The 13,167-nt window shown below is 60.7% G+C and overlaps 2 protein-coding genes across 2 annotated transcripts in view; both read left to right on the plus strand.

Annotated features, from left to right (window-relative positions):
* LSG1 (large 60S subunit nuclear export GTPase 1) overlaps window positions 1-411 on the plus strand; it is a 21,399-nt gene extending 20,988 nt beyond the window's left edge. The window contains exon 12 of the mRNA XM_044669500.1: window positions 281-411. Coding sequence (XP_044525435.1) covers window positions 281-411 — 131 coding nt within the window. The remainder of the gene's footprint in view (window positions 1-280) is intronic.
* Window positions 412-453: 42 nt separating this feature from the next.
* On the plus strand, window positions 454-7,288 carry TMEM44 (transmembrane protein 44). The gene is made up of 5 exons (XM_044667647.1): window positions 454-597; window positions 1,917-2,021; window positions 4,096-4,257; window positions 5,141-5,170; window positions 5,549-7,288. Exons 1-5 carry the CDS (start codon window positions 469-471, stop codon window positions 5,606-5,608), a joined length of 486 nt encoding a protein of 161 aa, XP_044523582.1. The 5' UTR covers window positions 454-468; the 3' UTR covers window positions 5,609-7,288.
* Window positions 7,289-13,167: the final 5,879 nt, after the last annotated feature.

Here is a 13,167-nt window from a genome sequence, read left to right on the forward strand (position 1 = left end):
TCTCCCCTGCCAGCTCTGGCTCCCTCCCGGGCACCCCTTCCCTGCCTCCCGCCCTCTCTCCTCCCCTCCCTCTGTCCCTCCCTCCCTCTCTCTTTCTCCTTCTCCCTTTCTGTCTCTCCCCCCACCTCCCCCTCTGCCTTCTATTTGTGTCTCTTCCCCGCCACTTCTCCCTTCTCTCCCTTCTCTCTCTTCTGTCTCCTCTCCGGCTGTCTGTCCCTCCCTTCTTGTCTCTGTCTCTCCCCCCTCCCCCCCACTCTTAACATTTGCCGTCAGTCACTAGGATTCACCCTCTTGGTCCATGCTGGCCCTCAATCTCGCGTCGGAGCTTTGGCGAGCCTCCTAGAAGGAAGGCCTGAAGTCCGAGACCTGACCGATGGGGCCGTCCAGATTCTTTGCCTCCGAGTTCTGTAGGAGTCGCTTTGGCCGCCTTAACTTGTGAAATCTCAGCTGATTTTCCTGTCGTGTGTGATGCGAAGCAAAATGAGGCGAGTGCTGGGATTTTCCCTTGAAGCCACGGAGCCCCCTGACACACAGGCCCTCCTGACCCGCACCCACGACCACGATAGACAGGAAGAGGAGGAGGAAGAGGAGGAAAAGGTCTCTGCCTTCACGTAGGGCGCGGGGGAGCCGGGGGCCGGGCTGGGGGCCTCTCGGAGCCTCATCTTGGAACTCTGCGGCTGTCCTCAGGGCTGCTGGGGAGAGAACAGAGAGCAGAGCTAGTGCCCCTCATGGCTCCCAGGTGCCCTGAGCACTTTATAGACCTCGGCGCTCTCGGGGGGCACATCCCTCCTGAGCGGTGGGCACTCGGCATCAACGACAGAGGAGGAAACTAGGCACTCTGACACGGTACGGCTCTTGGACAGGCTGCCGCCATCTTCCCTGAAGCCCATCCGGATCCGGGAGGAGCTCGTGGCTCCCAAGTGAGCCCGGGGCCCTGGCAGGTCCGGCGGGCCTTTGCCCTCAGTCTGTGCCAGGCACTGTGCCGAGTCAGCCCTGGGGACGCAGAGAGAGGCCTAAACGTCATCCCTGCCCTCGAGGAGTGGGCACGGCCGGGAGGGAGACAGGCCGGGCACAGGAAGATGCTCTGGCAGAGGAGGGCCAGGCTCGGGCTCCCGGCAGGGCGAGATCTGGGCCGAGGCCCAAAGGAAGCTGCCCGTGAGGGGCCTGAGCTTTCCGGGGTCCGGAGACGAACTGAGCAGTGCGAGCCAGAAGCAGAGAGGCTTCATCATGGGGGGGGAGAGTGTGAGGGGCCTGAAATGGAGGAGGGGGCCTGCGGGTGGCAGGGGAAGAGAGGATGCCGTGGCTTCGATGTGGCGCCTGCTGTGTGCCCGGCACTTCCGGCTGCTATCTCATTGGAGCCTCTCATGAGGGAGATGCTGTTGTCATCCCCATTTTACAGTTGAGGAAACGGAGGCAAAGTGACTCACCCAGGGTCACGCAGCAAGTAGCTCAGGCTGGATTTGAGCTCGGGTCTCCCAGACCCCAGGCCCAGCACTCTGTCCCCTGCACCACCGGCCGCCGGTGAAGCGGGAGGGCTTTCCAGGCCAGATTGGGTGTGAGAGGTGACGGGGAGCCAGCGGAGTTTATTGAGTGGGAGAGGGACCGCCTTCCCGGAGCTGGGAGAGAGTGGAGGCAGGCGGCTAGGCTAGGAGGCGGACAGAGCGGGACAAAGACGAGGCTGTGCTGGAGGAGCCCCCCGGGGAGGCGCCTGGGAGATGGCCTGGGAAGGGCTCTGCTGGACCAGGCGCGGCTGACCTTCGGGACAGGCATCGTGGGGGGGGCTGTGGGAGGCGGGACAGACTGAGGTTGGGGGGGGGGCTGGGCGATGCGGCTGGAGGAAAGGCCTGAGGAGGGCCCAGGAGCCGGGCAGGGCTGGCACGTGACCCCCTCTCGCTCCCCTCCTTCTCCCTTCCAAGAACTCCTCCTGGGTCCCGCTGCATATGCTCCCTCACACCAAGTACCTGCGGAAGATGGCGGCCATCGGCCGCTACATGGAGCTGACCATCGAGCACGTCCAGGAGGTAAGAGCGGGCCGAGGGGCCGCAGGGCCAGGGAGGGCTCAAGAACGGGGGCTCCGGGGATGGAGAGCCGGGCCGTCCGGGCTGTGTGACCTTGGGCAAGTCACCTAACCCCGGTGTAGCCCCGAGCCCTCTTCTGCCCGGACCTGACAGAACTGATTCTGAGGCGCAGTTTTAGAAGAAGAAGAAGAAGAGGGCGGCACTGGGGGGGGGGGAGGCAGAGCCGGGAAGGAAGGACAAGGAGAGGCCTTGAGGGGACCCAGGGCCCCCCGGCACCAGGACGGCCATTCCGAGGGGTCCACAGGAGAGGACGGAGAAGGAGCGCCCGGGACCGTGACAGGGAGAAGAGGGCTGAGTCCACGCTAGGTGGGAGGCTCCTGAGGTGGGGGATGCCCAACCTGCCTGTGGCCGGAGCCTCCTGGACAGTGGGGGGCCGGTGGGGCCCCTGGGGGGCCCGGAGCCAGGGCGGCACGGCTGGCAGTGACCCCCCAGACCGTGGTCAGCCCCAGGCAAGGAGCTTGGAGCACATTCGGCCACTGCCCGGTGAGCCACCCTCAGCACAGAAGCAGGAGGGATCCGGAGGGGCTCCCCTGGGGCTGTCCAAGGTGCTGGGCTTTGGGCAAAGTCAGCTAAAGGGGCGACCTTGAGGCCTCTCTGCTCCCTCCCTCCCTCTCTCTCTGTCTCTGTCTCTCTGTCTCTCTGTCTGTCTCTGTCTCCCTCCCTCCCTCCATCTCTCTTTTACTTCCTCTGCACAGCTCTAAGACAGAAGGCTCAGGGTAGGCAAATGAGGTGAAGTGACTTGCCCAGGATCACACAGCTGGAAAGTCTCTGAGGCTGGATTTGAACCCGGGTCCTCCCCATGGCCGGCCTGGTGCTCTCTCCATTGTACCCCCTCGCTGCCCCCGCTCTTTGGGGGAGGTGCACCTGAGGGCAGGATGGGGCCGAGCAGGGGCCCAGGAACATGAAGTCCTTCTTGGGGAAGGAATCCTGGCCTTCCCTCTGCGAGGCCTGGATCCTGGCACCCGCGCGGGAGGGGGGCAGGGGGGTTCCCTGTCGGTGGCCACCTGGTGGCTCAGGAGACAGTTTGCTAGGCCTGGAGTCAGACCTGAGTTCAAATCCTGCCTCACACACGAACTAGCCGTGTGACCCTGGTCATGTCACAGAGCCCATTTACCTCAGTTTCCCCAGCTGTAAGATGAAGGTAAGATGAGCCCCTCCTTCCCAGAGTTGTCCTGAGAACTGGACATGTAAAGTGCTTCGCGGGGGGCACCCAGGAGGTGTTTTGTAATAAATGTTTATTTCCTTCCCGGCTCGGCCGTCGGCTGGCCCGCGGTGGGCGCTTCGTCCTGGGGCAGCCTCTGTTTCCTCCTCTGGAAGATGGGCTGAGCCGGGGGGGGGGGGGGGGGGGGGGGGGGGGGGGGGGTGAGGGGGGATCTCTGAGGCCTCCCGCCCTGCCGCGGGTCTGCCGGTCCCGGCATGCCCGTAGGACCCCCTTCACAGCAAGGGGATGATCGTGCCCAGCCCGGCCGGCCTCACCAGGCCCAGAGGGGGCCCCGACCCTGAGCCCGACGGGCGGACGTGTCCTGGAGGCAGACGTCTGAGGGGCCAGGAGGGTCCTCACAGGCCGGCTGGGCTCAGCCCTCCGTGTACAGAGGGGGAGACTGAGGCAGGCCCGAAGAGCTTGAAGGCCTGGCATGCCGGCGGATCGAGGCGGCCGAGGCAGAGCGGGAAGGGAAACCGAGGAAGCAGGCGAGCGGGCTTTGCGGCCAGGGCCCAGCTCTCTGTGTCTGCCGCAGGATTGGCAGAGGACGGGGTCGGACGCGGGCCCGGGGCAGGATCTGTGGCCCAGCCAGTGCTTCCTTCCTCCCTCCCCGCAGTACTGGCTCAGGTTTCCCAGGCAGCGCAGGGGCTTGGCACAGCTCCTTCCTGCTGCCCTCGGCTGCCCTGGCCCCAGGGAGGCGCAGGGGCTCTGGGTTCCAATCCTGGCCCATCCTCTGATCCCTGCAGCCAGCCCCGACCGTAGGGCTCTCGTGCCTCCCAGCTGTCTCACCGGCTTCCCTCTGCACACTTCCCCCAGGTAGGCTGCAGCAGCACGCGAGGCCTGGTGGCCGGCCAGCCCAGCGCTGGAGACCCCCCGTCCCTGCTGGAGCCCCCGGCCTACCCCCCCATCCGGGTCATCCATGCCGAGCTGTCCCCGAGCAGCTCCTCCGAGGTCTCTTCCATTGACTCGGAGCTGGAGGTAGGCGCATGTCCGAGCCATGGCTGGGGGGCCGGGAGGGGCCGGCCTGGTCAGTCTGTAGAGCCTGGGGTGGCCAGAGAAGCCGCTCGGCTTTGGGGGACCATCCTGGGCTCTCCCGGGCTTCTCCGGCCTCCTGGGGGTCCCCCAGAGGTGGGCAGGGAAGGCGCCGCCTCCCATCCTTGGCCTTAGATTCAAGGGGTCCAGCCAGTCCTGGTGCGAGGGGGGAGGTTCTCCTGGGAGGTTGGGCCTGCCGTCTCGTCACCCTGCCGTGGGGCGTGCTGAGCCGGGAGCCCGAGTTCCAGTCCTGCCAGAGAAGGCCAGGCCCCCGGATCCCCTTCCTCCTGGAGCGACCAGTCACCAGGCGAGTCGCCCCAAGGCCGGCTGAGCTGGGGCCGGACCCAGAGCAGGCCTGCTGACCAGCCTGAGATCTGGGGCTGCGGACCTCCATGGAGGCCCCAAAAGGAGGGAGGCGGCCTCGACCCCCCCCCCCCCTCGCAGGGGGCTGATGTCCTAGAGGGCCGGACCTCGCCACCGACCAGCCGGGTGGCCTTCCACGCGCCCCTGTCCAGAGGATGGCCCAGCCTGGGCAGCCCTGGAGGCCGGGCAGGGCAGCCTTTGGCCACTAGTGGGCAGCCTTGGCACAGCGTGGAGGCGGCCGGAGCCCAGTGGTTCCTCCGTCCTCTGGCTGTCCCTTCCCTGGCAGGGCTCCCGCCTGGGCCTCCACACAGCCTGGCCTCTATAGGATGGAGGCCCCTCGGCAGAGGCCTTTGCTGGGCCCCTTTCTCAGATGTCTCCTTGGGGTGGCGGCTGGCCCAGACCGGGGAGGGGGGTTCGCTGCCCAGTCAGGGTCCGACTCCCATCCGTCTCTTTTCTCTTTCAGCAGAAGTACTGGGAGGCCCTGAACGCCGAGCAGGTACGGCTGTTTCCCTCCTGGAAGCTGGGGGGAGGGCGGGGGGCTCCCAGGAGATGTTGGGGCAGGCGGGGGGCTCCCGGTCCCCCTCCCACCCTGCCCCTAGGGAAGGTCCTTAGGAGGCGGCCGCAGGAGGCTCCACCAGAGAGCAGGGTCAGACGGCACAGACATATGGTCAGATTTGAACCCAGGTCTTCCCAGATCCTCCCAGATCCTTGTTCCAGAGGAGAGGAGAGGAGCCTGCAGCACCGGCTCCGGAGTGTGAAAGACCCTCCCCGAGTTCTCTCTTAGTCTCTCCCTCCTGGGCCAGAGGAGGGCCGAGGCCTGGGTTCCAGTGTCGCGGGGGAGGACGCGCCCCATGAGCCCATCTTCTGTTCGCAGTGGGACCCAGAAGACGCCCCTCTGGGCCGGAGCAGAGCCCCCCCGGCCGGGCCTCAGTGACGTCGTTGGCCTTCTCGCTGCCCAGAGGCCTGAGAGGCCGGCCCGAAGCTCCCCAATGGAGAACGCTGGCCCTGCGGAGCCCAGGACGGCCTCCGACCCAGCCTCTGGCCCGGCCTGTGGTCCTGGGCAGCTCCGGCCCCCTCTCAGGCTCTGGCTCACCCTTTCCTGTCTTCATTCGTTGTGGGGAGGTCCTGGGTTCCAGCGTGCCTCGGACACTCCCTGGGCAGTAACCCTGGGCCAGTCCCTTCACCCCACTTCTGCCTCCGAGGGGAGGGTGAGAAAAAAGCCCGACAGCCTGGTCCTGCCCGGCTCTCCCCAGACCCCCGTCTGCTCAGTTCCCTTCGTCCGTCCAGCCGCCGGCGCGGGGAAACCAAAGCAGGAGGAGGGAGCTTGCCGGCCTCCAGTGCTGGGTCCTCGCGGCGGAGCAGATGGTCAGAGGCCGCTTTTCACGGCTGTCGCTCTGGGAGTGGCCGCCGGCCTTCCTCCGTGGTCCAGCCTCCAGGCTGGTGCCGGTGTCCGAGCAGGGAAGGAGGCCCTGCCTGCCTTTGCGTCCCTTTCTGCACACGGTGCCACCCTGAGCCCCTTTAAAGGCCCCTTTGAGTAAGCACAAGGGCAGCCTTCCTCTTGGAGACTTCCAGGGGTGCCCCGGGGTAAACCGAGGCCCCGAACGATCCGTGCCACCAAAGCAGCTCTTGGTGACTTTCTGAGGGACACGACTGAAGCGTGGACGAGAGATCCTGCCCAAGTCCTGCCACGCTAAGGCGGGCTCTGCTCCTGCGTCCGGCCGCCTCCGCAGCCCCCCTCTTCCTGCCCAGACGCAGCGCAGGCTTCTGGGCTTACCCTTCGGGCTGAGGGTCCCCCTCACTTCCTGTCCCACCTCCACGTTTGAGGGGGAAAGAGCGTGTCATCGAGGAGGGGCTGCACGGAGGGGCTTGGCACGTTCTCTCCCCCCAGCTCAGCCTTCCTGGACCTCCCCATTCCAGCAGCCTCCAAGCGGGGAGGGCAGAAGCTGCCTCGCTTTGTCCTGCTGTCCTGGTCCCCGGCGATCCCTTCCTGGCCAGATCCGGTGCTCTCCCCCCTTCCTGGCTCCTCAGCAGCCTTCCACTGTCCATCTCCTTCCCTCCTCTCTGGCGGCCGGCTTGGGAGGTGGGACAGAGCTGGCCTCCGAAGGCATCCTCACACTGGCGCCTCCTGGCCTCCTCGGGCTGCTCTTGGCAAAGATGCCGGCCTGGCCTGGCCTGGCCTGGCCTGGCAGGGAGAATGTCCTTGTCCAGGCAGTGGTCCTTGTACTCGTCTTCTAACTCACTCTAAAATGTTCTGGAAAGTGTCGGCGGACTTTGAGCTCAGCGGGAAAGCAGCTTCATTCCTAAAAACGCTCCGAGGGAGACCACCAGGGGCTCGGCGGCTGCATTTGCACCCAAGACTCTTGCATAGTTGGTGGACTGGATGAAGAAAGGCGCCTCCTGGCTGCGGAGCTCAGCAGGAGACTTCCCTTTGCTGGGCTCCAGCAGCCCCAGAAAACAACAGAATCTGTCCGAGCCAGCGGATCTCAGCAAGGTCCAACCCAGGCGTCCTGCGTGGTCCCCCCCAAATGCCGTGAGGGATCCTTTCGGTTGGGGCCATTTTAGGGAGAGCCCAAATGCCTCTGTGCCTGCCGTGAATAAATCCTGTTGTGCTGGAGCGCTTCATCTTCATCCGCAGGCTCCAGGTCACCCTGGTACCAAGACAGGGTCTAGAATCTAGAAAGAAGCACAGATCCCCTCCCCCACGTGGGGGGCCCCAGAAAGCCTCCCGAGGGATCGGGTGGGGGTGCAATAAAAAGCCTTTGGCGACCACCCACAGGGCAAGGAAGGAGCCAGCCCCCCCTCCAACTCCTTCCTCTGAATTGCTGGGGCCGCCTAGATGAAGCTCTCCAGGGAGAGCTTTCCAGGCTGTGCAGGCACTCCGGCCTGGGGTTCAAATCCGAGCACCTTAATAGGTTGAGAGCGCATTTCCCCTTTCAGTGTGCCTGACTCTAGGCTCCAGCTCTATGTCTCCTCTTGGCCATTTACATGGTGTCCCTCTATGAGACTGTCCCACCCTGGTCAAGTATAACATAACGTTCCCGGGCCTCTGTTTCCTTCTCTGTAAAATGGGACTGTTGGACTCGGTGCCCCCCCCCTGACTGGAGAGATGGCCATGAAATGGGGTGTCGCTCCCCAGAGCCTAGAGCTACCTTTACCCAAGCCTGAGGCCGGAGTCCCTGTGGGGACACTTCCCCACAGGGCAGGTCCAGCCTCCAGGAGCTGACCTCCCCGAGGCACCTGCCATTTATCAGCCCCTACCACGTGCCGGGCAGCACAGGACATGCAGGGCCGAGAGCCTCCCGCTAGATGAGTGCTGGCCCTCGGCTCCCTCATCTGTGAAATGGGGACGATAACCGCAGGACCTACCTCTCAGGGCTGTCGTGAACGCCCCACGAGCCGAGGTCTTGGCACATCGTAAAGCCCTTTACACACACACCAGGGATGGCAGCTGTGTAGACGGGTCCTGGGACTCCAGCTCACTGGGCCAGGGTTGAGCCCTTCCTGCCACCCACCTGCCCTGCAGAGGACACCGTCAGGGCACCCCAGGAGGCCTGGACCCCAGCAGCTGACTGTTCCTTGCATAACCTCGGCCCTTCTCTTCCACCTCTCTGGGTCCAGTGGATAGGCAGCTGGCCTTGGAGACACCGAGACTTGGGTTCGAATCTCTACTTCGATACTAATTCTCTATGTGACCCTGAGCGCTTTGACGCTTGTTGTCTCTCAGCCTCAGTTTCTTGATCTGTTAAATAGGGCTAATAACAGCACCTGGTTCATTTTAAGTATCAAAGGAGATGAATGCCAAACGCTCTAGGAACGTTAGCCATGGTTCTTCCTTAGTTTCGTCCCTGGTTTGGGCTCCTGCCCTACCGCCCACCAACATGCCCGGGTGGGTTTCCGTGATCCTGAGCCTTCCTTCCCTGCTGCTTATGCCCTTTGTACCTAAATTCCTCTAGAAGGTGACTCCAGTGGATGCCTCCTCCTGCTCTCCTCTAACCCCTTCCAGTGTGACTCCAGCTTCCGATGGCGTCTCCCTGGCCTCTGGGCAGCTGTGGGCCTGGTGGGTCACCCTCTTCTCTGCTCTTCTCTTTGGCCTGGGGGCCTCCCCCAGCTCCCTCCTGGTTCTCTTCCCTCTCTGACTGCTGGATCCTCCTCCAACATACCCCATTCCTTACCGGGGGGCACCCCTAGGCTTCTGTCCCGAAGGGAGCTGGGCTGCAGGAACAAGGGGGCCCCCAAACACTGCGACTCCACCTGAAATGGGAGAGGGCAGACCTAGGGAAAAGTAGGCCTTCCAGCTGGGTTCCCCGACCCGTCCAGATCCCCTGGAGCCGAGTGTGCCCTAGCGACCCTGCTGGCCCGGGGCTCCGGGAGAACACCCGCAAGTAGGGGAGCAAGGCCTGGGCACAGACGCTGGAGTTTCAGCCTTTGGCCTGAGCTAACCCAGGGAAGCCTCCCCAGGGCTTACCCGTCCAGCTGCGGCCCAAAGTTGAGACAGGCTGCAAGACAGGAGAGGGGGATGCGTTCCCCACTCTAGAGACAACCGATCCCTCCCGTCGGGAGCCAGGAGCCCGGAAAAGGGTGGCCAGGGGCGCGGGAGCCAAAGTAAGACTTGGCTGCGTTTCGCTCACTGGCCGGGCCAGAAGGAGGGTGAGCGAGCTTCTAGGGAAGCCTGAAGGGACGGGGCATGAGCTGTGTGAGGACAGCCAAGAAGCCTTCCAAAAGGCTGCTCGGCCTGCCAGTGCCCATAATGCCACACTAGAGAGAGGGCACGGCACTGTGATGATAGGAGGGCCCTTTGGGATCGCCTGATCCAGCTTCTCATTGGGAAGATGAGGAAACTGAGGCCAGAGCAGCTGGGACTCCCTTCTGAGCCTTTCTCCAGGGACTCCTGGGCTGGTGCTCCCTCCACCCCTCACATAGGCCATGAGAAAGATTTCCCAAAGGAAGCATTAGGAGGCCAAATGGCTGAGTCACCCATGGCGGATGGAGCCAAGGCACCTGGGAGTGCCTGGAAGGACAATGGGGGAAGGGGCCAGGGGGCCAGAGGGTGACCTCATCCATGCTGATCCTTTCTGTACTGACCGGACACTCCCTCCCTTACCAACATACCAGACAGATGACTGCATGAACTCAAGGGAGAAGCATTCTGGGGATGATAGCAGGGACTCCCCCACCCACCACCCACCACCCACCACCCCTGGGACCAGGACCTGGGCTCAGGGAGAGAGTCACATTCCCTTGTCCATGCCGGAACAAAGGGCTTTGTGGGCCATTCATTCCCCCTAATCCTCTTTCCCAGCAGGGCTGTGGCTGACAGGCTGGAGCCCTCCCTCTCCAGGCTGTCCTCTGGGTAAGGTAACTGGACACTCTGGCAGCTTCTCAGAGTGTGAGGAAAAGCTGGCTGGCTGCCTGCGCCTGGAAGGCCTGGGCTTAGGGCCAGGCTGCCTCCCCCAGTGCCTCGGCTCCCCAGGCTAACTGTCCCTGGCTAGGTTGTCCTCTGCCCTCCGTCCCCAGCTAGGCTGCCCAGCTCCTTGGAGCAGTGGGGCCTAAGAGGCAGCCTTTCCCACATTCTCATGCTCCCTAACCTCCGGACCAGGCTTGGCTGGATATTTGGGAACTCAGACAATAGCCTGGGAAGGCCAGCCGGGAGTAAGGACTGAAATCCTGGGTGTGCCTCCACCCAGGTCAAACCAATCAGTGAAAGGCCATTTTCCTTTGTGTGCCCAGCCCCAACTGATAAGATAGAGTCCCCGGAGCACAATAACCCTTTCCTGAGATATAATCTGATGCTTCTGAGAAAAGCAGAAAAGGATGGCCATTGTGCCTTGGCCTGCCCAAGAAGGAGCCCAGCTCACAGGCCTTCACGAACCAAGCCCCAAGCACTTTTCCAACTCCAGCACCCACTGGGGCCCACAGTGAGAGGCAATAGGATTAGCACGGCCTCTCCCTTGTTTTTTCCCTACTGCTCAGCGCCCTGGAGGAAGAACCAGGTGTAAGAGCTGCCTTTTCCCCAAAGTCCGTACTGTGCCCAAGAGTCCCCTTCCTTAGGACCTAGCAGGAGCCACAGGATGGTGATCCACATCCAAGGGGACAGAACCCAAGGAAGACGAGGAGGAGAGCTCTGCTGAGGGCAGGAAGACCACAGGAGTTGGGGGTTGACCTATCTGAGTCCCAGATGTGGCACTTAGCAACTGTCACCTTGGACAAGTCCTTTTCCTTCTCTAGACCCTGGTCTGTAAAATGAGTGAGTAGGGAGGGAGAGCCCCTTGGTGAAAAAAAGGCCCTTCTATCTCTGACTCTGTAAGGATGGATTCTGGGTCCTGTTAAGGACCCTCAAGCCTGGAGTCCCCAAAGCAATATCTAAGCAGGTATCCTAGGGAAATCACACTAATGGGCTCAGATGGGCCCACCCGGGGTGATCTAGCTCCATGGGGGCAACGTCTGGAGAGTGGCATTTGGGCTACTGGCTGGCATGGGGGAGGAGGTTAATTCAGTTTAATCTTTTAAGTCATTGATTAAGCAGCCATCCCTACTGGGATTTGCCTATAATCTCTGCTCCCTGGGAGGCGGAGGCTGGTGGATTGCTTGAGCTCTGGAGTTCTGAGCAGTAGGAGACAGATTGGGCTAAAATGAGTTAGGTGTCCGTGCTAAGCCTGGCATCAATCGGATGAACCCAGGGAGCAGAGGGCCACCCAGCTGCCCGAGGGGCAGCAAACTGGCTCAGGCTGGAGCCAGAGCAGCAGAAGACTCAGACCCATAAAGGGCTGCTGCACATAGAGCCTGATCCAAATCGGGAGACCCAGACACTAAAAAAAATTGTATTCAGGACCTACTGTGTGCCAAGACTGGGACTTGGCAGGACACAAAGACTAGAGACCCAACATGGACATAAATGCCCCATCAAACATTCACAGAGGGCCCAAACCCCTGCTGGAGTCCGGAGCCTCCAGGAACTTCCTCTGTCTTCCTTCTCCCAGAGAGAAGCCAGAGCACCCTGGGACATCAGAGGCAGGTAGAAGGGAAGGACCTGAACAAGATGGAAAAATAAACATGGCCAAGCCTCTAGCAGTCCCCTGGCTACCTGCTGAGCAACACAGCTCCACCAACAGTATATAAATGATCCTATCTTCTCATCATCAGTTGTCATCTTTCAGTAGATAGAGAGTCTTTAAATCTTCATTTTACTTTTTAAATTTTTAAGTACTTTTTTTTAGAGTATTTTCCCAGGGTTCCATGATTCATGTTCTCTCCCTCCTCCCTCCCAGAGCTGGCAAGCAATTCCACTGGTTTATACATGTCTTATTACTCAAAACCTATTTCTGTATTATTCATATTTGTAATCTTTGAAAAACCACGACCCCACATCCTAAACCCACTTTCCTGAGAGAGAAATCCTGTGTTTTCCTTCTGCGTTTCTGCTCCCACAGTTCTTTCTCTAGCTGTGGATGGCATTCTTTCTCGTAAGCCCCACGGGATTGTTTTTGATCATTGCCTTGCTGCTAGCAGCAGAATCGATTATATTTGATCCTTCCACAACACTTCCCTTTCTGTGTACAATGTTCTCCTGGTTCTGCTCGTTCCACTCTGCATTTTCCTTTTTATTTGTGATATGGAGCCTTCTCCCATTTTCATTTCTCCCTTTGAAGATGACCTGTTCATGGCCTTTGACCCCTTGCTCCTTGGGGGTGGCTCTTGAGCTCACATTTCCCTCTATGCCTTGGATATCTGACCCCTCTCTATCTGGTTCCCCACTCTATAACTCATCTTATTTTCCTCGGGGCACTGATCTTCTTTATCCAGAAACCTATTGATTTTCTGTCACCAGAACTCTCCGTCTTGTCATTTATGATTATCTCTATTGGCTTGATTGTGGGAGAAAGCTCCTTCCAGCCATGAATGCTTTTTTCTTCTTGGATTGTAGGTTCCTTTGGAGCGTATTGTGGTGTATGGTAGAAGATGTCAGTCTAAACCCAGTTTCTGCCAAGCTGCTGTCTAGTGTTCCCAGTAGTTTTCACTGGATGAGAAATCTCTGCCTTCAGTGGTTTCTTTCTTTGGAAACTGAACCTCAGATGCTTTCCTTCAGGTCCTCTTTCCCTAATTTGCACACTGTACTGTTCCTGTCTCAATGCCTCTGACCACATCACCCCTCGTGCCTGGAGTGCATCTTGCCGTGCTCTACCACGTCCATGTGGAGGTGAGAACTTCCTTCAAGTACCATCTTCCTTGACGACTTTTCTGTCCTCCCTCCAACTCCCAGGGACAGAGATAGCTCATCTGCCCATTTCTCCTTGCCCTTTGCCCACATCTCTTCTGCAGTGATTTCATTCTCCCTGGATTCCTGGAGGGAGGTCAGTGACTATTTCTTTTCCCTAGTTGGAGTTTAATCTCCCTGAAAGAAGAATCTGCATATCAGAAACTTGGCATCACAGAATGAAAAAGGCCCTCCATGGCCATCTCTCAGCTCAGGAAGTTACCAAGAGACCACCTTAGGCT

The sequence above is a fragment of the Gracilinanus agilis genome, chromosome 3, assembly GCF_016433145.1.
Source record: "Gracilinanus agilis isolate LMUSP501 chromosome 3, AgileGrace, whole genome shotgun sequence".
NCBI classification, from domain to species: Eukaryota; Metazoa; Chordata; class Mammalia; order Didelphimorphia; family Didelphidae; genus Gracilinanus; species Gracilinanus agilis.

Coding starts and splice junctions, on each gene's coding strand:
- TMEM44 (XM_044667647.1), top strand. CDS start 469: ATGCGAAGCAAAATGAGGCGAGTGCTGGGATTTTCCCTTGAAGCCACG. Junction 598..1,916: donor AGGAGGAAGAGGAGGAAAAG/GTCTCTGCCTTC, acceptor CTCCCTTCCAAG/AACTCCTCCTGGGTCCCGCT. Junction 5,171..5,548: donor AGGCCCTGAACGCCGAGCAG/GTACGGCTGTTT, acceptor TTCTGTTCGCAG/TGGGACCCAGAAGACGCCCC.